Below are 22,056 nucleotides of genomic sequence, written 5' to 3' on the forward strand. Positions count from 1 at the left end.
AAATGGTGGGGGCTTTCCCATATCAATCGCAGATGAGAAGAAGAGCAAATTTGCAGTAGTAATCAGGGTTACGTTTTTATACACCTCGTTTTCTTCTTATATACGGCAGGTCAATAGATACCTAAGCAAGCCAAGCTATCCATTATGCCATCCCATCCAAGCTATTCGGCAGCAATGCATGTGTCGTCTTCTCATGTACGACATGTAAGTACCCAAATTACTAATAACCCACTCTAACTACAGTCTATGTCTGCGTATGTATCCCGTGAAACCCATGCGCAATAGCCCACCCACACTCAGCGCGCCCCAGCTCCCGCATGGTCCGGGCGTCGAGGCACAGCAGGTAGCTATTCTTGCCGTAGCCGTCCAGTACCACGCTCAGCAGCACGCCGTCGTCCTCGGCCATCTCCTCCATCTCGTCCTCCTCGTCTTCTTCCTCCCCGGACGAGGAGCGACCAGAAGAAGAAGGAGGAGGAGGAGGACGCGGCACGAAGATGGCCTCGCCCGGCGTGTGCCCCCGCGGGTTGTCCCAGTACACCGTCTCGCGCGTCTCGAGGTCGGTCTTGCCCAGGCCGTCGAGCAGCGTGCTGTGGCCGCGGTTCGGCAGGCTGTAGAAGTAGCGGTGCCTGCGCGTCGCGTAGGCCGGGTTGATGGTCGGCAGCTCGCCCACCCTGGGCGCCTTGATTTCCAGGACCTTTTCAGTGGTCCTAATCTTTGATGCGCTGCTGCTGTTTTCTCCTGCTCCCTTATTCTTCGTCTTCATCTGGGCCGGGAATGGGGAAGGGACTCGCAGCTTGTGCCGCGCGAACCGGGACTGCGTATTCCGGTTGCGATTCTCGTCGCCCCAGAACGCCTCGGCCCCGCCGTCCCGCCGCATCAGCACGTCGAGCTCGAAGCTGCGGATGACGTCGAGCGAGGGGTACTCGACGACGTCGCAGTACACCAGCGTGTCGCCCGTCTCCGGCTCGACCTCCTCGAACGCGTTCACGCTGTGGAAGTGAAATCCCGCGGGGGACTCGTAGGTGCCCACGACCCCCCGGCCGCCCCGGCGGTCGATGACGAACCACTTGCACGCCTTGGACTCGTCGAACGGCTCGATGGCGTCGACGATGTTGCGCTGCCAGGGGATGTGCAGGCCCATGGCGGCGAGGTGGGTCGAGGGAATGCACAGGATCACGAAGGACTCGGACAGGAAGAAGGAGTGCATGTAGGCCGGCTTGGCGTCGGCCTGGCGGATGGTGGCGATGATGTCGGTGGTGCCCGTCGCCGCGTTGACGCGGAACACGCGGTACGTCGCGACGGGCCCGAAGTCGAGGTTGTAGTTGTAGAGATCGCCCGTCGCCGGGTCGCGCTGGGCGTGGGCGCAGCTGAGGGGGCCCTTCAGCAGCGGGTGCAGCTTCTGCTGCGCGGCGAAGCCGATGGGCTCGAGGGTCTGGAGGTCCATCTCCTTCAGGTTGCAGCTGTCGGTCGTGAGCCACAGGTTGGTGGCTGTCGCTCGTTGACCCGCCGACGGCTGCTGCCCTTCCGTGCTGGCCCGGGAGCTGCCCAGGCCCGGCACATTCGCCTGTACCGTGACGGAGATGTTGTCCAGGCGCGGCCCGTTCTTGGGGAAGGGCATCCGCCACACCGTCATCATCTTCCCAAACATGCCGATACAGGGATCTTGACGTTGGGCGAAGGTGAAGCCAAGGGGCTTCCCGTTCTGCCGGATTTCCTCTACCAGCTCTTCGGTCTGGCATCGAGAGGCATACTCGACCCTCGCTGTACCATCATCATTCTCGTCAGGAATGATGGTAAACCTATGAGATTGGCCAAACCCGTCGAACCAGTGGCTGACGCGGTAGGTGCTGTTTTGTGCCGTCTCGACCTCGAACCCCCCGGGGCCGGTCCTGTAGAGGGTCCCGGCTGCCCAAGATGGGATCGAGCCTTGGACCTTTAGGTCGATTGGACCCCTGACCTCTGTCAGGCCTTCAACTGAGCAGTTGGGCGTTAGCTATTGGTTGTACATACACATATATAGGGGTTGGCCGATGAGACACGAGGGAATAAGAAGGAGGCAACTTACACCGGCCTCATTGGGCCAATCGTCGAATTTTTGATCCAGCATCTTCTGGACGTTGCGTTCATAGTCCTCGTCCTCGTCCTGTGGTCCCTTGCGTGGAGGGCCCCCGTTCGGGAGCCCTTGCCCAGCGTTGAACGCCATGCTAGGATGGCTGTCTGTCTATCTGCAGCGAGCAGTTTCGTAAAATTGGGTGCTTGGAGATACTACTACTAAGATCAAAGGACAGCCGAGTTGAGTTGTTCACATGCAAGACGGCTACACGACGATGACAACAGGATAGATCCTTGGTGGACTATATATATGGGGCCCCTGTGGTCCGCCTGGACCCTTGGCTGCTGGAACAGGAGCCTCGTGTGTGATGCTATATGTGTAATGCTTTGTTCTCGGTTATGTGTTGCGAGGCACAAAGCAGCTTCGGCAGGTATCCGTACGTTAGTTAGTCTTAGAATTAAGGGGCCATACAGATCTGGATCACGTACGAAAACCGGAATTATTGGTGACCACCAAGAGCCAGAGCTTATCCCCGGATGACCAGAGACTTATATGAGCGCTGACTGGCCTCAGCGGCGTGTACCGCCGGCTCTAAGCAATCGTAAGCAGGACCAAGTAAATATGTAGCTAAATGGCAAGATGGTCTTGTTGGATTGTCGGAAAATGACAGCGCCGGGGGCATCCAGACCACCCGTGCTCGCTTAGGAAGGCCGCTTCCGGCAGAGGCGGCGCTCAGGGATGGAAGATAAGGAGGTGCGGCCGGAAACCCATGGATAAGTGAGTATAGCAACTAGCCAATTCGCATAAGAATAGACTAGTCACTGCAGCTTCCTGCTGCTTAGGCGAGAGGAACAAGGCAGTGGTAACGCCCACGCAACGCTGGGTTACACCTGGTGGAAGCCGTCGGGTGTGACTGGAACCCACGTGGCGTTGCTGGCCTGGCGTGCACGACGGAGACAATTGGAACGGAACCGATGGTCGGGTGTCGCAACTCGCTAAACGGGACAGCCTCTTGTTGCCTGGATGCATAAGAGAAAGAAAGTCCTACGGCATCAGACGAATAAACCGACAATATGATATTGTTGGTGCGGTTAATGGCTTTGTTGGCTTGGAAAGTACGTCGTACTTTTTGCTCTCTGGCCAATGCCATGATGTAAGCCGGAAGTGCGTGTGATGAAGCTGCGCCTAGCCGCCTACCCATTTAGTGGGTGATGATTCATCGTTACCAATTGGCCGGATATGCTTGCGGGGGAACTCTTAACCTTATCTGGAGTCTCACATAATTGGACGAGTCTATATATAGCGCCTTCCAGATCGACAGAAGAAAAGGAAAAATTGATTTCTCATACGATTCTGGTGGATTCCAGGTTGTCGGGTGGACATAATTCGGGGACCTGATAAAAGACGAACCCCCCCCCAATCCATCACCACCTGCCAACACCCATTGGCCATCGCGTCGCCAAAAAGTCCTGGAAACCCGAGTGTAGTGCGACCAGGACACCGCATGGCGCATGGCGTGCATTCTTACACCGTGGAGGAAAACGCCATCAACGAACTCAGGTCTTGGGCAACCGGGTAGCCATTGGCAGCCTGCAGGCTCTGCACCGAGTTCAGGTCGTACAGCAGCTTCCGAGACCCTGAACGAGGAGTCTAGAGAGTCTAGAACAGGGCGAGGGGGGGGGGGGATGAGGGTGCAGACCCACGTGTGAAGGCTCGTCCGTCAAGGCTCGGTGGAATTCATGATGAGGTGATCAACAGGTTCGAAACGCCACTCATCTCGTAAAAAGCGGGAGGGTGTGGATGAATGGTTGAACGGAAGTCCGCTGGGAGGAACTCCCTGTCGTCTTCGTCACATCCTTCAGGCTACGGGCTTTAGGTCGCGCAATACCTCTCAAACTCTGTGTATTTAAAATGCTATCTTCCGTCCGCTTCTTGGACACGGCACCAGAGGCAACTTCTCCCCTTCTTCTTCCAGTGCAAACGTGCAACTAGAGCCCCTAAAGTCCAGTCTAAGAAAGAAAAGAAAGCAAAAGGCCCAGAAATCAAAATGGCCGTCTCGTCACTGAACCCCGTGGACTACAATGCCATCAAGAACACCATAGCCCGGTACTGCATCGCGCTCGACACCAAGGACTGGCAGCTCCTCAAGACGGCCGTCTTCACCCCAGACGTCCAGGCTGACTTCCCCTTCAACCATGACATGCGGGGCGTCGATGCCGTATCGCAGACGATCCAAGGAAGGTTGGTTTCTTCTCTTCTCCTTTTTCTTCTTCCATTCTCCACTTGCACTCCTCCTCCGGCCTGACCAAGGTTTGTTGGGATAAAGCATCCATTGGCTGTCAGCTAACCAACTCTGAAACCAGACTCAAGAACATCCCCACGCAACACGCCCTGACCACCCAGATGGTCGAGATCCAGCCCGACGGCGTGACAGCCAAGGCCACAACCTACTTCACCGGCATTCACTTCGGCCGCGGCAAGTGGCAGGGCCAGCACCTGACCTCTTGGGGTTCTTATGTTGACACGCTGATCCGCGACGACAGCAAGGCCGGAAAGTGGCTCATCTCCAAGCGCACCGTCCTCTTCACCGAGAGAATTGGCGAGGAGCGCGTCATGGAGGGAGAGTAAGTGTGTGTGTGATAGAGAGAGGCGAGTGGTAGACAAGGAGGACGTGATGTATGTTAGGATACAATAACGTCAGACTAAGAGCACAGCAATACATGTTATCCCAGTCGAAACTATATCCAAAAGTTACTCGAATAGTTAGTTATTGACCTGCAGATGGACCTGTGAACGAACTTTGATTCCAGTTTCAGTAACTGTATGTATTGGTCTGTGTGTGAGCAACCAAAGCGAACAAGTACATAACAATACATCATGTATCCATCCACAAATAGCACATGTGTCGTCTTGGGGTTACCTCCCATTCGCACTTCATGGGCGACACATGGGCGACACGCAAGACAGACATCCCATCTGTTCGGTGTTACTACACACCCCGTTGCAGCTATATACAGATCTCCCAGTCGACAAGTCTCATAATACGCCTGTCTGCCTTACCATATTATCCGTACTTGATCTATAGAACAGATGGCCTCCCCACCCCTGTTCTCTCCATCACGCCAGCTTTCGACAAAGAAGAGGAAGAATTTGACACATACCAAGCGAGGGTATGAGTAAAGTTATGAATGGTATCAAAAAGGCAGTAACGAACAGCAATGTGGTATCTCTAAATGGTCTCATGGTCGCAGATATGTCGTCCGTCGTTCTTCTCTCTCACCCCCTCCACTGTGTAATCCACTAGTTGTGTTCAGACTCTTGGGCCATTGTGAGTTCGGTTGTTCACGTATGAGCGTTATATCAATCCTCCCCTCTTCTCCTAGTTCGGGTGTCCGTCGAGACAAATCAAGTTTTTTAAACCATCACCCACTCGCTCCCCCTCTTGACGAATTTGTCCAGCAGCAATCCGAGATCACCGAGGACGAATCGGCAAATGTAAAATCCGAAAAACTCGGCTGCATGCCTAGTGCAGAGTTCGAGGCCGACCTGCGTCTTGTCCGCATGCCGTAAGCCTGGGTCATCGACCTGGCGCGCGATTTGGTCTATAAGAAACGGATATGGTTAGTTATTTCGATGTCGAAAGGGCGGCAATTATGACAAGAGGTCCACTTACCCACTGTCTGTGCAGCGTCAAACAATCGCGCGAGACTCAACATGTAGAGGGCATAGGGCCCATCGAACTGGACGTTATGAACGTCGCGCTTCGCCGGACGGCTGCTCGGGTTGGCGACCATGGGCAAGCTGGGCAGGGTGCCAGAGCCGTTCCCCATGACCTCCTTCTCGGGGATGCTGGGGCCACCGCTGCCGCCGCTGTTGCTCCGGGTGCCGTAGGCCGAAGACATGTTGGCTGCTGATCCCTTGCTTCGCAACCTGCGCCAGCTGAAGGCCCCCTTGCCGCTGACGCTGGCGCTTCGGGGCACCGCGGGCATCGCGTCGCCGCCATCCCCACTTTCACGAGCCATGCCCTGTATGCCCACCTCGTTGCCGAGTTTCTTGGTCAAGGTTATTTGAACCTGCTCAAGAACGTTTTCGAAACTCTGCATCTCCTCCAACACGGCGTCTGCATCGTTACTGTCTACCCTGCCCAGGTTTAGCAAGGCCGCGGTCAGCAGATCGCACTGCGAGGATTTGTCATCCAGCGCTCGCAGCTTCACACCCTTCACTTTCCACACGTCACGTGGGATGAACAGCCGATTGGTGATATAGCCGCCCCGCGGATGGCAAAGCGTCTGATACAAGGCGCGCATAAGCCAGAATGGCCGGAGCATGGCATCAGACGGGCACGGCTCAAGCGGCAAAGGTACCTCCGGCCCATTCTGGTTGACGGAAGACGGCGATTTGGGCAAAGGCGAGTGGAAATCCGAGTCGAACAGATACAGACCCCCGAAGCCGCCCGTGATCTTCTGGCTGAAAGCGGTAACGATGGGTGTCGGGAGTGCGGGCATGGCTGGCTGCCGCGAGCTCAAGGAACCGGACATCAACGGCGAATGGTCCGAGGACATGTCGGTGGTAGCCACGGAGAGTTGGCGGGTCTTTTGAGACCGGAGGCTGGATGAGGACTGGTTCTTTCGCAGAGCTGGCCGAACCGAGTTGGGCGAGTCTGTTCGCATCTCTTCAAACTCATCGTACTCTTCTGAAGACGCTCGGTGGTGACGAGGTGAAGGTGGTGTGGGAGGCGCAAGGATGGGAGGGTTAGCATTTCTACCAGGGGAGCTGGGCACTCGATTTGAAAAGGGGCCGGGCCGTGTAGATGTAGCCGACATGGCCTGCCGCTGTTGCGCAATATAATTACCAGGTTTGGCCTGAAAGGCAGAGACTGGGCCGGCCGCTGGGGGAGGATTGACCCTGGCGGTTTCGATCTTGAGCTGCTTCGGATTTTGTCCTGACAAGCGCCTACTCTGTACACTAGTTGGCGGGATCTGAGGAAGAGCCTGGGGCGGCGGCATAGAAGGCGGAGGAGCGGCTGCTTTGGCTGACATGGGCGGCATCTCAGTGACGGTGGACAAGACGGTGCTTGCTGTCGGGGGAGGGTTGGATCCCATCGAGCTGTGCCAGGTCCGCTGTGTAACCCCACTCGAATCCGACTCCCTGTCTCTGCCAGTACTTGACTGCTGCCGCGAGGGCTGATCGAAGGTGAAACTCTGCATAGCAAAGTTTCTGGTCATGTCTTCCAGCATACGCTCTTCTTCCTCATCTGAACTGTCGCCATTGTAGAAGCCACCCTCATCGTAGGTCGAGATCCGGCTTTCCTCCTGTAACCGCCTTTGCAAATCCTTTTCGCGTGCGGCTTCTATCGCAGCTTCCCGCTCAGTCTGCCTCACTTGCTCCTTGGCCCATTCGACGCGGCGCATTGCGTTGGCCACTACACGATCGTCTTCGTCGTCGTCATCGTCATGGCGGCCATCGTACATTATATCGGACGAGTCCATCGGCTCATAGCCCTCGTCATAGGCCGCTTCCACAGCCGCATCCAGAGCGGCATCAAATTCAGCCTCTGTGTCGCCACTAACAGCACGAATGTGCTTTCTTCTATACCCGCGCGAAGACGTCCTGGAGTGAACGGACGAAGCAGCCGAGTCGCCAGACTCATCAATTGGGTCCAGCCAAGAGGTAGATTCATGGCTTGGATTCCGCGAGTGGCCTTTCTTCATGTCAATGGCAGGGGCCAGGCGATCGGCAGGCATGGAAAAGTCCTGGCGCACGATAGGTTCTGGCGGACTTGCTGGCCTCCGTGGTGAAATGGGCCGCCGGGGAGATAATGGCGCAGGCATATAATTGTCCTGGGCCCGGGGAATGTTCAGGGTGCCTTCGAAGTTGCGTCGAATAGGCGATTTATTGAACGAAGATTGAAGGGTCGGGGCGGGCTGCTCGTTCGGCACGGGTGTCGACAGGTTGCGACTGTCAGGCGTCGGTGTGCTTCCGTAGCGCGTTGTGATAGCAGTCGCATAGAAGGGGTCGTCAAGATCGTCGTCATAAGATGGCCGGACCTCCATGCCATTATATTCTATACTTTCTGGCCGAGCCGGAAGCGCCTTGCTACTATATGTGACTGCCTGTGCAGGAACCATGCCATCGAGTTCTTCGATCCGGCTTGTATAGGTGCGGCGGATCGCCTCTAATTTCTTCTTATCCTCTTCGCCCGTCGTCCTGGCGAGGACATGCTGGAGAAGGTCACAAGCTTCGCTATATGACTGCCGTGCGCTTTGGTAGTCCTGGGCATTGTCAAGCTGAACTGCTGTATTGGCCTTGGCAAGAGCTTTAGACAGCATCGCCTTTTGCGAGGGTTGCTTCCCGCGGTCTCTTTCCCTCGAGTCACTACTGCTCTTTGTGTTCGAGGAACGAGTCCTCGTATGGCCTCTACTCTCGGTCGGCATTGTATTGTTAGGTATGAGCTGAGCCGCAGGCAGTAAAGTTGGGGTATTTCCTCGGGTTTTGTTTGAATCAGTCGGCTCATCCCCAAGATAGTCTCGTTGACCGGCGTTCCCTTGGCTAGGATATGGTGAACTGGGCGAGCTGGTGTTGGTTCCAATCCGACCCAGCAGGTTTGCCGTCGATGCTGGAGGGTCCGTAGGTCTCGCGGTGGCAGGCTTCGGAGACACGGCGTCAGGGAACTCGAGCGAAGGTAAAGTAACGATGGGCGGAAGATTGGGCGCTGGGGCCGAGGGTAATGGTGGCGAGTGTGGCTGAGGCCTCAATCGCGAGCTCGCACTGGAGTTGGCGCGTGACCTCGGTGAAGCTGTGAGAGTGCCACCGTCCGATGGCCGCCGCTTGCTCAGCAGTTTCCACGGCGACTGGTGGTTTGTAGACGGGCCAGACGTGGCTAATTCGCTCGCATTTGCTATGATGGCGAGGGGAGTCGACGCTCATGCGTCGCGAAAAAGTAGAAAGTCTACTCGTCGGTGTTGGCTGTTGCTGTTGTGGTGACTGCTGTTCCTTGGCTGCCCCTCTTTCCCGATCGCGTTGATCTTGTCCAGCTCTTTCAGGAATAGGAGCGATTGTCGTCGCGCCTGGTCGATTCGAAGCACGACTTGAAGATGTGGACGCGGACCACCTGTTGAGGTTTCGGAAGCTGTCAGTAATAGCGCCGATGCTGCTCGCCCGGGAATGCGACCTTCGGGGCTTCGTCGTGACAGGTTCGGGAGGAATTGGCTCTTTCTTCAAGAGGCCCGCATAGCCAACGTTGCGAGGTGGTGGCAGCAGGGGGGAGGTCCTGGGCAGCAGGACGGGAGCCGCTCGTTGGGGCGCGAGGGAAAGTGACGATGGCGCCTGATCAGTGTTGTTGTTATTGGTGTTATTGACCTCGGTGTAGTCGGCAGCAGCGGGGTGAGGAGGAGGTAGTGGTGGTGGGTAGCGCGGAGATTGGGTTTCGTCTGGCGGGTGATAGTCGCTGCAGTCCCCTATTAAGATTTGGTCTCTATCAAAACCCCGACCCAAGTCCCGACTACCAGAAGTTGCTCGTGCTCGCGCAGCAAAAGTCGAGGGGTTTGGAGTAGCGTGGTTGTGGGAGGTCGTTGGGCCAGGACCAGCGCCAATATCGGCAGCACTAGGCTCTGTAGTGGCGCCTCTAAGGCTACTACTGTGGTTGCCGGTCCGTCCCCGGTTGTAGTGGAAAGCAGAGGCCGGGCTGCTGGTTCTCGAGGCAAAGCTCGTGGGGTTGGAGAAATTGGTCGGCCTCTGGTGACTCGGGAAGGGATAGGACGAGTCAGCGGCAGCAGACTCAGGCCGTAAATCGTCGGCTACTGAATAGATAGGGGCGCCGGCGAGCGGGTAGGCATTGGTTGGGGTGGGCGTCCGTGTGTTGAAGGAGGACAGGACGGAGGGGAAGTGGGAAGAGGTCGGAGCCGAGTCGAGTGGCCTGGTGGACGTCGAGTAGGAACTGGAATCGAGAGTGGTAAAAGGGTAGCCGGCGTGGTGGTGGTTCTGGTAGGACAATTGAGATTGAGATTGAGATTGGGATTTGGTGGAACCGGTCAAATTGGTCATGACATGTGGTTGTGGCATCTTCCAGCGTCGGCGCAGTCTTTGTGCTCTTTCTCGCGCTCTCTCGCTCTCCCGCTCTCCAGACTCCTCAATTCAGGGTATCCAGGTCCGGATCATAACAGGAACCCACGAGGCGCCCCAATCAATCAATTCAATGCACTGCTGCGCTCCAGTAGCAGTGCGCGTGCCAGTGCGGTGTGCGTGCGTTGGCTTTAGTGTAGCGATCCGGCAAGTAGGGAGGTACTACTGACTGACTGACGGGCTGGGCTGCTTTTGCTGACGGGGACTGACTGGTAAGGCCGGCCGACTCTAGCATGGACAACCAGACCAGTCTTCCTGGCCAGGCACACAAGCTCAAGAGAGAGAGAGAGGGCAATCCACTTGGGTTAATGGAAACGATTGGGGCAATGTCCACTTTGGTGCCTCTGTCACTTTCATGCACTTGCCCTTGACTCTCTCTTTCTCCCCGAGTCTTGAGGACTGCGCGATCTCCACGTTTCGGCAAGTACAGCCCGGAAAGGTACAGTACAGGCGGTAGGTACACTGATTGATGCGCGTCCAGTGTTGGGCGTGGCTGGGGGGTCTGTGTGTCTCTGTTTCTGCCAGTCTCCTGTTGCTGCTGCTGTCTGTGTGTATGCGTAAAGTGTGTGGTTTTTTCTCCCTTGGTGATTCAATCAAATGATAACACGCTCGCTATTATTACATGTCGGGAAGTGGGAGGAAAAGGAGATCATGCAAGGAACATCAATTGGAAGACAAGAAAGTAGCAAGGATCCCCAAATCAAGTACAATGGTTCGACTGGCCTAAACCGGATAACGGTCCGTCGTTCAGTCGTTCAGTTGTTTACTTTAGTCGTCGAGGGACAAAAAGGACACTGTCACAACAGAAACAACAGTGGTTACGACAGATGGAATAGCTGATCGGGAGAAAAAAAAGACCAGTAGGTAAGAGCAATGGGACATGCGGGCTATGCTCCTGGATTGTTTCGACATGAATTCAGATTTCTGTTCAGATCACGGCCTGGCCGGTGGTTGGCGGCTGGAAGGGGCTCACTATTGCCAGCCCGCCAGCCAGCTATCCTGATTCCCACTGGCCACTGGCCACTGGCAGAGGCTCAGCTCAGCCAAGCATTCGATGAATCCAATTCAATACATGCCGGCACGCCTGTGAGGTGGTAGTGGACGTTGTACCCGTGGCCGCGTCAAACAGCGGGAAAGGTACCCCTCATACCCCTACATTGATACCGCCCGCCCCCATCATGTACTTGCAGCAAATATGGGCACTCCCGCCCCAAAGAAGGATCTAATCCAGGGGTATTACCTACAAAGAAAAACCGCAGCAAACAAACAGGCAAGTGGCAGGCAGTGCCTCCGTAGAACATTTCCAGCTGTAGGTTAGAATGTTCTATGCACTCAAAACTACGAACAGATATATGGCCATTGAATATTGGTTCTTAATACTTATCTTCATGCCTGACTAACCACTTCCCTCTTCCGGCCTTTTCATCTCATTAGATCCCTGTTGCTCCCAGACAAGGTGGGCCAGCATTGTCCAACGGTGGACATAGCAGCAGCAGCACCATTGCATCTTTCAACCCCCCCATCCCTGCGTGTTCGAGATGGATGGTAGGGTGTCTAGCCTCTTACGTTGCAATCCCATTCTTGAAACCCCCCTTTCTCGCGGATGGCTCGATTTTATTGTCAGATGTAGCGCCGTCACATTTTTGCTCGCTCATTCTGTCTCTCGTTTCCTTTCTAAACGTTATGTTCTAGACGTTCTAGACTTGCACTCTCAATGCCATACATACATACCTCATAGATAGACGTCATCATACTCCGTATGTATCGCCTTATCCGACAATGCGCCAAATCTACCAACGTTCGTAGGTGCCTGGAGGTGGGAATGTGTACCATTAGGAATGGAGAACTGGGACGGCATCAAGATTTCATCAAACGCCCTTCTTTTTTCTCCCCCTACCGCCCCTCTCGTAGCGCGCAGTCTAGTTCGTAGTGACTCCAGTCTGCTTGTCCAGTCTGAACGCGCCATTCCATACAAGCACCAGAGGTGTCGGAGCGTTCGCAACCTTCCGAGCCTGGACCCCATCGAGAATGCGACTTTCAGATACCCCTTGGCGACAGAGATTCCCATTCCCGGCCCCGGATGCGACACGATGCCACTTCTAGCCCGGCCGCTAGGACATAAAATCGCAGTATATATATTTATATATCTCGCCATGTATATATGTTCCTCTATCAATTACTTGGTTGAAACTCGTTGGCGGAAGCTCATACAAAATCACGCATCCTCTATCGTCACTATCTACTTCCCTATCCATGGCGCGACAATATCGATAAACATGAATTGGCGTGGAGAAGGAACCCTGATGGACTACGAATGTAGGCTGGCAGCTAGGGTGGTTGAAATCAAACCAATTTTGTCCGTTACCAATTGGGCGATAGATTCTGTTCATCATTTCCCCTTTCCCACCCCTCCAACAGACCGTCAGTCTGGCCAATCCCGCGCTTCCAGAAGACTGGAACCTTTAATGAGCAGAGACTATACCACCTGATGCAACTCGGCAAATGATGTGCAGTAATTCCTACGTTGGCCAGTCCACCAGGTTACGAATCTGGTGGTAGCTTGCGTGATCAATAAACGATAAGTTTCGTAGATTGGTCTCCCCCAGGCCCGTACGGAGTACTGTAAGACCATGGTGGCGCCGTGAATGAGATGACGAGACTTCGGGCATCCGTTGAAGAAATCTGCTTATATCCTGATTTTTTGCCTACTGGTTGACATGACGAAATATGTAGGTTATGTCCGGCCAGCACACCTTGGTGTCATGATTCAAATACCCTGATGTCTTGAACCGTATCTTGCTTGGGCGGACACAGCCCGCTGTCAATAAGAAACTCGGTATCTTGAGGTAAGACAAACTATCTGCACCGGCGCCAGCCAAATTGCCGATCTATCTCCTTCTCTATCTTCCGTGTTTTTCCACCACGGCAATTGATCTCCTACACAAATATAAAGTCGTCGTTGCTGGTCATTGCCCAAGCGTCACCGGCGCACCGGATAGCTCTGAACCCGCCAGGCCGGTACCTGCATGTAGCCCTCCCTTTCCTCTCCTCCCAAAAGCGTGTGATGGCTGGTACACATTACATACATATTACATGGAACGGAAATTCTCCGAACATTTCCAACAAACCCACTCAAGCAATCTATTAAGCTTTATTCTGACAAGCAAGCAAAAAGGCACTTTAAGCACTGACGGAGGTCGACCTGGCCTTGAAACAACACGGACGAGCAAATTCGGATAGATGCCATCATTGGTCAAACAAGATGCCGGAATGTTCTGAGCCTGGAAGTCCCTGGCTTCGAAGTTCGTGGGTGGCCAACTTGAAGAAACACGGCATGTTTCAAACCCGCTCACCACCCCCATGAAGCCATCTTATCAGTTGACGATATAGCCACCCATGACGCTGCGCATGTCGTCAGTTGTTCTTATCACGCACCGTGGCAAAACAAAACTTGTAGGTAAAAATGCTCGGCTGCGTCAACCAGAACACATGGCAGCTTGGCTTGCCCAGAGTCCTGATACTTACAATGTCGGCGTCGGCCGAGTAGAGTTTCGGGTGCATGCAAGGGTGGGGGGAGGGGAGGTCTCCGTCAGACAACACCCGGTTAAGCAAGCTGACCGTAGCCCTCCATCCAGAACCACCAGAGATTGGAAATGTGAAGCTCCTGAAGATGTCTTGCCCACTTTGGCATACAGATCGTCTGGCCCAGACGCGCGGATGCGTTTGACACTTTGCAGGCATGCTTGGCAGGGTCTCCATACGGACCATATCCCGCTGGGCGGGCCTTGGATCCGTGGTTGTGCGTGCGTAAACGTAAAATGCAGCAACGAGCAAATAAGCTCGATTTGACAAGCGGCAGACAGATGCTTAACAAGGATGAGCTCCTTTGCTCATCCATGCCTCCGGTGTCTCTGTTGCAGCTTATTCGGTAGATCAGAACGGCATCTTCTCGAAGAGGTCTTATTAAACTGGACCTGAAGCTGTTCTCTTCCTCTGCAGCAATGCGGCGTGGAGCGAGCCAAGAAGCTACACAGTCGCGAACAACAAAATTGTTGGACCTGAGCAGCAGTCGTCCCATGTTTTGGTACACCAAGACCGCAAATGACTGCGCTCGTCAATTGGCCGTACGCTAACATTATGGGCGCAAAAACACCTGCATCACAAAGTGAAGAGGGCGAAAAGTCAGGAGGTTCGGTAGGAATGGAACATATCAAGCGACGACCTCTTCGTGGGATGCGAGAGTTTGTACGGAGTACGTAAGGCAACTTAGCAATCAATCATGACGGCTGGCCGCTAGTGGTAGGGCTACAGCGCTCAATGACGACATTGGTGTTGATTGCGTCAGGCATACAAGCGATCAATCAAAGGCGTGTGCAGATTCAGAACTCCTCACCAGCTTGATTGTTCATATTCCAAATAGGACCAACTCATACTTGCTTCATTCAATTACACAAATCTAACTTGCCAAATCAACTATCTTCCCCTGTATCGAAAGGAAACATCATTATCGGGCACCAAGTCGCACCATCACATCGACAGTATCTTCACACATCCACACCCACCCACATCATGGATCCCCAAGGCTCCTCCCAGCCCTCGCAAGAGACAGCCTACAAAACTGCCGGCAACGCCGCGACCGCGAACCCGGCCGAACAGAGGGCGAAAGAACACCCGCACACGCACGGCCAACGGCTCGACGAGCGCTTGCCCACGGGCGGCCAGTCGGGCTCCTCCGTGCCGCAGCAGAGCGACTCGCCCCAGCCGTCCAGCCTGGGCTACGGCGTACGGGGCGCACCGGCCGGCGAGGAGAGCCGGGGTCGCACGGAGGAGGACGTCGGCCGCCACAACGAGCTCGACGGCGAGCAGATGGTCGCGGGCGCGGGCGAGGGGCGCGTGGCGGACGCCGTAGAGCACAAATCGGGCGCCACGGGCAGCGAGCCGGACTTGTTGGCGGATTTGGATCGGTAAGTCCTTTCGGGAGAAAGACGAAAGCTCAAAAAGCACGGGTCAAAGAAAGAGACCACAGCTAACACGAATTTTTCTCCCCTATGATAGCAAAAAGGCTGAGCAGGCTTCCAAGAGAGAGGCTATCAAGGAGGGACGGCAACACGGCACATACACTGAGGGCATCGACCCCCGCATTGGTGGAAATGAGGGCCTAAGAGATGCTTGAAAGAGGGATATACGAGCTCTAATGTGACATGGGAAATTGTACGCTACAGGATGAATACAGCCGACCAACATAGCCCAAAAGAGGCCCCAACTTATTCTAATTTGTCTTTATTGTGAATATTAAGCTTCCGTTGGTACAAAGGCCCCTTGAAACACTACCTATCATTTCAAACGTCATGGCGATATACAGTTACTACTCTCCATAGCTGCTGCGAAGAGGTGATTGAGGGTCACTAGAGTTTGTGCACCTTGTCCTTGCCATACCCCAGCTGCTCCAGTATACCCAGCGGCTTGCCCTTTCCCCCCACCAGCGCATCCTCCAAGCCCGGCGGCCCGCACACAAAGACCTTGGAGGAGCCGCTCGCGGGCAGGACCTCCTCCAGGAGCTCCCGCGTGACGTACCCCTTGCGGTAGGGGAGTTGGGCCCGCTGGGCCGGCTGACCGCGTAGGTGGCCCGGAAGCGGCCCGGGAACTGCTTCTCGAACACGTCGAACTCGTCCTTGAGCAGCAGGTCGGCGTCCGAGTTGACCCCGCACACGAGCGCGATCTGGGTCGCGTCCTGCGGATTCTGCAGGATGCCCTGGACCAGCTGGAACATGGGCGTGATGCCCGCGCCGCCGGCGATCAGGGTGATGTGCGGGTGCTGGTTGGGCGTCCAGGCGTGGCCCTTGAGGGGGGCGATGAAGCGGAGGCTCTCCCCCGGCTGGAGGGCGTGCAGGTGGGTGCTCATCCGGCCGCCGGGGTAGTGCTTTACTAGAAGCTCGAAGAAGCCGGGCTCGTCTGTGGGCGTGGTCAGGGAACGTCTGTCTGGAATGCGATGCGTTGTCTGGCAACTTACCCCCTGGGGTGATTGGAGTATACGGTCTACCAACCGGTCTCCAGCTTCCTTTGGGGAATGCGAAAGTTATTAAGGAAGCTGTCCATTCTGTTAACTTGTATGTTCTGGTTTGTTATTTGCTGGCAGCACTGCAGCAGAGCCAGGTCAGATAGGCAGGCACTTACATTCTAGCGGCAACCCGGTGATCGAGTCGGGCTGCGGAAGCTTGAAGCGAAGTCGCTTCGTGTTATGGTTCACCACCTCCGAGCTTTCGAGCGGCAGGGCTATGAAAGCTGGGCCGCCAGGAATACTTTCCGGGGAGCTCCCGTGTCTGCATAGGCGTCGCTCGTCAGATTCCGAGACAGCAAAGTCAAACCTATGCCGGCGGCGGCGACCCCGCCGATCACGTAGCTTGGGCGAACTCTCTGAAACATAGCCATTGTGTATAATAAATCGCCCCTAAATATCGGGAAGAAATGCCAGTGGTGGTCGTCAAAATAGTACGGGTCCTGACCCTGTTTGATGTATTGCTATATGTGTAGCGAGCAAAGAGAGAAGACACCCAGGTCTACACCAGAATACCTGAGGCAGAATTCGAGAGAAAAGCGACGCCAAACGACGGTTATATATTTGACAGCCCCCTTTGCTCCTTACAGTAAGCAAAGGCCAGGCGGGTGCCGCCGCCATGGCGCACATTTGTTTTGTCCTTGAGGCAGCGCTTGCCCTGCTTGTCATACGAGAACGAGGTGCTAAGAGTGCCCTCTTCGGTCCCGGACAATTGGGAATACTGGGCACTGACCAAAAAGTCCGGAGGTCGCTGTTGTTCATTGCCGGACACCGATGTGGGGGTCTCCAGGCCCCCTTTGGATAAGCTGACTTGTACATAGGCGGCCTGTTTTTGGCCCATGCAGAGGCATTGGCAAATAGAACGAGGTGCTGATGTGTTTGGCTGACATTTCAGAGACAGGGGTTTTTATTCTCCAAAGGACATGTATTCGTGCAGTGGCCGATATGCCGTGCTGAAATGAAAATGACAAATGTATCTACATGTAGTTGGGTGGTTTTGTTTGCCGACCACCGGCCTTCTTACCTATTCTAGGGGCTGCTTATCCTCAAACAGATGAAACCTATGGTGATATAACCACAATATACGTGACTGAGTTTCAGACGCATCCCTCTCGAATCCCGCCAGCGACGGTAAGATACTCCGAGCGAGTTGGTCATCTTCCTACATCCAACTGATATCTTTCGGTGGAGACCCGAGATGTAACATCCCACAAACGCGATGGCCGCCTTGCCAAGCCGATGGCGTCGCTGACAACATACCACATTCTGATCTGGGCTTGGTCTGTACATCTACATCTTTGATAGCTGCTGACTCACTTGTTTGAACATTTTATCAGTACTGATTCTGACTGACAAAATCGTGTGCTACATATCTCAAACTTGGGGATAGGCGGCGTTCTTCCAGATCTACTATGTGGCCATGACTCCGCTAACTCGCAGCTAAAACGACGTCATCCCAACCATCCACCCCCCTCCTTCCCCCCAGCGCGCACAGCCATTACCACCGACAGTGTACACGCAAGCCTCAATACTCCTACCCAGCTCATGTGCTGATATCTGGACTTGGCCTTAAGAGTGCAATTGGGTAGACGGCTTAGCAACGTACCTAAGTAATTATACCTAAACCCAAGGGATTGGCTTTCCCAGTTGAGTACGATGCAAGAAGCTCACCGAGAGGCTACTGCCTCGGCTACCACGCCGCTCCTAGCCTCCGACGCAGTAGCAGGGCCATCGCTAGACCGTTTCGCGCCCGGCGACCCAGCCAACCCGCGGAACTGGCCCTCCTGGAAGAAATGGCTGATGGTCGCCGTCATCACGCCCATCGACCTCTCCGTGTCCTGGGGCGCGTCGGGCTTCTCGCCCGCCACCGCGAGCTTCCGCGCGGACTTCGGCACCTCCGAGACGGTTGCCGTCCTGGGCCTGAGCCTGTATATCCTGGGCCTTGCGTTCGGGCCCATGTCGCTGGCGCCCCTGAGCGAGTTCTTCGGCCGCAGCGTCATCTACAAGGGCTCCTACGCCCTCTTCCTCGCGCTGCTGGCGGGCTCGGCCCTCAGCCGCAGCCTGGCCGGGTTCATGGCCTTGCGCTTCCTCAGCGGCTTCTTCGCCGCCGTCACCATCGCCAACTTCGGCGGCTCGATTGCGGATATGTGGCAGCACGACGAGACGGGCGCGGCCATGTCCGTCTACCTCTGGGCCGCGACCTGCGGCAGCCCCTCGGGCTTCTTCGCCATGTCGTTTGTGGCCGAGTACCGGGGCTGGCGGGAGGTGTTCTGGGCGCTGTTGGGGACGTGCGGAGGGCTGTGGCTGATCATGGTGCTCGTCCTCGACGAGACTAGACATACGACTATTTTCCGGAGGCGGGCGAGGGATGTGGCCATGAAACAGAGAAAGGCTGGCTCCGGCTCGACCACCGCCACTCCAGACGCCTTGAAGCGCAGGAGCACCGACGAATTGTTCCGCGTCGCACTCACCCGACCGTTCCGATTTCTGTTCACGGAAGCCATCGTTAGCCTCAATGCTTTGTACAATGGCTACTTGTACGGCCTCAGCTTTCTGTTCAACATCGCATTCAACCTGGTCTTTGGAGCCGAGGGACACGGGTTTGGCAAGATAGGGGTCGGGTGCGCATTCCTCGGCATCGCCATCGGGATCTCGGTTGGACCAATTACGAATATTTGGCAAGAGAAATACTACCAGAGACAGTTACTCATATCCAACGGCGCGGCCGTCCCCGAGGCGAGGTTGCATCTGGCAACGTATGCGGCAGTCAGTGAGTGGATTAACCTGGTTTTGTCGATACTGCACGAGTGTTTGATGCTGACAACCAAAAGTGTTTCCCCTTTCGATGTTCTTCTTCGCCTGGACAACATACGCGACCACGCCGGCTATAATACCGGTCATAGCGTCAGCGTTCTGGGGTTGGTCCTTCTACACGTTGATCCTCATGACCTTTCAGTACACCGAGGACGCATACAGGGTTAGTAGTACATGATTGTGCATACGCGGGAAGCTATGTAGCTATGAGCCTAAGATTGACACAGTTGGACAGGTATATTCGGCCTCGGCGCTCGCCGGCATAGGACTGATCCGAAACCTTTTCGGCGCCGCGTTCCCCCTGTTTGGGCGCAAGCTGTTCACATCGTTGGGCTATCAATGGGGTGCCAGTCTGCTAGCATTTTTGGCGGTGGTACTGATTCCCATACCGTTCGTGCTGGTACGGTATGGTCCAACTATACGCAAGAAGAGCCCTTGGGCCAGCCAGCACCTGGACAACGAGGACAATGAAGATTGATCGAGTAACTACGTTGTAGCGATTGACTCGGCTATTAAAGCCATGATGACACGTGGGTGACGAGCTATAGCATTCAATGACAAAACCTATCAGCGCTCTACGATAGGGAAAGAATACGAATATACAATCGAACGTGCTGCCGCTGCTCCTTCTGCCAATTTCGCACGGTGATAGCTTTAAACAATGTTCCTCAAGTCTTGTCCGGCCAAGAACCGGCGCAGGTTGGACGCAATGAGCTCCTCGGCACCCTGGGGCCTGCCGCCCGCCGCATGCGGGCTGATGATGCAGTTGGGCGCCTTCCAGAGGGTCGAGGACTCGGGCAGGGGCTCCTTCTCAAAGACGTCCAGCGCAGCGCCGCCAATCTGCCCGTTCTGCAGCGCGGCCACCAACGCGTCCTCGTCGATCGACGTGCCGCGGCCGACGTTGACGACCCAGGCGTGGCTGGGCAGCTGCTTCAGCCGGTCGGCGTTGAGCACGTGCCGCGTGCTGTCGGACCCGGGCAGGATCATGACGAGCGCGTCCGTCCGCGGCAGCAGCTCGGCCAGCTTGTCGTCGCCGTAGACCTCGACGCCGTCGCGCACGCCCGCCGTCCGGGCGACGCCGCGCACCGTCGCGCCCAGGCCGCGGAGGTGCGGGGTCAGGGTTTTGGCGATGTTGCCGTAGCCCCAGATGAGCACGTTGGCGTCGCGCAGCGTCGTGAACCGATCCTTGGGGCGGTCGGGCTGGGGCCCGCCCAGGTGCTGCGGCCACTTGCTCTGCAACTGCCAGTCGCGCATCTCGTAGAAGCGGCGCGCCGCGTTCAGGAGCAGGGCCAGGGCGTGCTCGGCGACGGTGTGGTCGTGCAGGCCTGAGCCCGTCGTCACGAGGATTTTGGCGGTGTCGAAGCCGGCGGATAGGACGTCGTTGGGTCCCGCGGCGAGGGACTGGATCCAGCGCAGCTTGGTCAGGCGCTTCGCGGCGTCCGACAGGTTCGCGGCCGTGTTGGTCCAGGTCACGAGGATCTCGGCGTCGGCGTGCTCGTCGGGGATGGGCGTCTTGACGTCGTAGGGGTGCAGCGAGACGGAGAAGCCCTCGAGGCTCTTGGCGTCGAGCACCAGCGAGGTGGGGTAGAGGAGCTTCATGGTAGCTGAGCTGTCGATGTAGAAAAGGGCTGGAGAGGTTGTCACTGCCTGGCTGCCGAGGTGGGCTTGGATAATGTAGAAGAGGAGCACTCGATTATGTAGTTTGAAAGGAAGTCCTAGACTGAAACTTGCTGAATCATGTCATTGCATCAGGGCACTCGACTTTTTACATATAAGTCATGGCGACAACCCCATTGACGGGATGAGCCGATGGGTTGGTCCAAGTATACAATTACATCAATGCGGGGTGGTGATGGCCATGGTGGGCTGGTGGGGTTTGTTAGTGGACTTCTGGGCTATCAACACCCCGAGCTTGAACATGGATGAGGGAGCGAACATCGGCGTCGCGGTTTCTTGACAAGCATAGTGGGTTCGGTCCCTATTTTAACCTAGATCCCATCTAAGCACATTCTAACCCGTTGGCTGTTGGTATGGACTACTGCTCGAACTTCGTTCCGACGGCCAGCCGGCTCTCTGCCGATGGGGAATGGAGAGTTGGCATGCTACCTCCAAAGTCTGCAAAACCTACTTTGCGCAAACAGAAATGCATTGGTATCCATCTAACCTAGCTTTTTCGCTTAACCCTCATTGCTAGTTGCTAGATCGTGAGGACGCCGAGATGTTGCCCTTTATTCTGGACTCAGCAAGAGGAGAGAACCCTGATCCAATCACGACGACGCAGCAACTAACGAGAGCTACGCAAGTGCCGACATCAATATGAAAGCCACGGCATGCCGGGTCGTGAGTAAGCTGGCAGGTACTTGACTTGACAAACCGAGACTAGGTATCCCACTCCCCAATATGCTGTACGACATTGCTACATATGTTGTATCCCGTTACCAAGCAATCCAGCTATTCCGTGATTCGTTGTCTACACATAGTAAATTATTCATAGTATCCAGTTGCTAATTCTCCTGTCGTTAATCACACAGTCACCAGTCATCGAACTTGGAGCATTGGTTGCTTCCTTTTCAAGTAGTCGATGCATCCGTGGGTCAAGTATACCTGCTCTGCCGCCTTGCCTCGTCGCCTAGAGACGGATATCCCGTACTTCATGCAGTCAGACAGAGGGTAGTTGTTGCCGTATGACAGCGACGGCCCGTAACACCAGCCAATGAATCAATGGTTGCAGACGATGGTAGACAGGCAGCGACGCACCTAAGTACCAAAGGATCATCATCCTGACCGGTCCAGCCCAAGTCTATCATCTTGGCCCCCGACTTTCTCAGGAATGGTAAAGTGCGAACCTCTTCGGTACGGTAAAGCGGCCATCACCTGCAATTGCGCTCTTCACCTTCCTCAAGATGAAGAAACAGCGAAGACTCCGCAGTTTGATCAGTAAACCACTGCTTTCAAACTGTAGAAAGGCTGTCTCAGGTTCGTGAAAACAACAATAACAGTAACAGATCAGACC

General features: G+C 55.4%; 7 protein-coding genes across 7 annotated transcripts; 3 read left to right on the forward strand and 4 right to left on the reverse strand.

Annotated features, from left to right (window-relative positions):
• Positions 1–244: 244 nt before the first annotated feature.
• Positions 245–2,203, reverse strand: PG994_002959 (carotenoid cleavage dioxygenase 1; the record flags this gene model as incomplete). The annotated part of the gene is made up of 2 exons (XM_066854368.1): positions 245–1,993; positions 2,066–2,203. 2 exons carry the CDS (start codon positions 2,201–2,203, stop codon positions 245–247), a joined length of 1,887 nt encoding a protein of 628 aa, XP_066720223.1.
• A 1,897-nt stretch (positions 2,204–4,100) lies between these two features.
• PG994_002960 (uncharacterized protein) lies at positions 4,101–4,681 on the forward strand (the record flags this gene model as incomplete). Its single annotated transcript, XM_066854369.1, has 2 exons — positions 4,101–4,294; positions 4,417–4,681. The coding sequence occupies 2 exons, from the start codon at positions 4,101–4,103 to the stop codon at positions 4,679–4,681; spliced, it is 459 nt and encodes a 152-aa protein (XP_066720224.1).
• Positions 4,682–5,467: 786 nt separating this feature from the next.
• Positions 5,468–10,096, reverse strand: PG994_002961 (uncharacterized protein; the record flags this gene model as incomplete). Its single annotated transcript, XM_066854370.1, has 3 exons — positions 5,468–5,655; positions 5,727–8,821; positions 8,865–10,096. The coding sequence occupies 3 exons, from the start codon at positions 10,094–10,096 to the stop codon at positions 5,468–5,470; spliced, it is 4,515 nt and encodes a 1,504-aa protein (XP_066720225.1).
• Positions 10,097–14,743: 4,647 nt separating this feature from the next.
• PG994_002962 (uncharacterized protein) lies at positions 14,744–15,347 on the forward strand (the record flags this gene model as incomplete). Its single annotated transcript, XM_066854371.1, has 2 exons — positions 14,744–15,138; positions 15,230–15,347. The coding sequence occupies 2 exons, from the start codon at positions 14,744–14,746 to the stop codon at positions 15,345–15,347; spliced, it is 513 nt and encodes a 170-aa protein (XP_066720226.1).
• A 232-nt stretch (positions 15,348–15,579) lies between these two features.
• On the reverse strand, positions 15,580–16,076 carry PG994_002963 (oxidoreductase NAD-binding domain-containing protein; the record flags this gene model as incomplete). The annotated part of the gene is made up of 2 exons (XM_066854372.1): positions 15,580–15,723; positions 15,789–16,076. The coding sequence occupies 2 exons, from the start codon at positions 16,074–16,076 to the stop codon at positions 15,580–15,582; spliced, it is 432 nt and encodes a 143-aa protein (XP_066720227.1).
• A 1,785-nt stretch (positions 16,077–17,861) lies between these two features.
• On the forward strand, positions 17,862–19,521 carry PG994_002964 (MFS multidrug transporter; the record flags this gene model as incomplete). The annotated part of the gene is made up of 3 exons (XM_066854373.1): positions 17,862–18,999; positions 19,061–19,206; positions 19,279–19,521. Coding segments are annotated over 3 exons (1,527 nt in total), but the record flags the coding sequence as incomplete, so codon positions are not given.
• A 176-nt stretch (positions 19,522–19,697) lies between these two features.
• PG994_002965 (uncharacterized protein) lies at positions 19,698–20,642 on the reverse strand (the record flags this gene model as incomplete). Its single annotated transcript, XM_066854374.1, has 1 exon — positions 19,698–20,642. The coding sequence occupies one exon, from the start codon at positions 20,640–20,642 to the stop codon at positions 19,698–19,700; it is 945 nt and encodes a 314-aa protein (XP_066720229.1).
• Positions 20,643–22,056: the final 1,414 nt, after the last annotated feature.

This window comes from Apiospora phragmitis (assembly GCF_038363925.1).
Source record: "Apiospora phragmitis strain CBS 135458 chromosome Unknown utg000003l:1.0-2676785.0:1.0-2680665.0, whole genome shotgun sequence".
NCBI classification, from domain to species: Eukaryota; Fungi; Ascomycota; class Sordariomycetes; order Amphisphaeriales; family Apiosporaceae; genus Apiospora; species Apiospora phragmitis.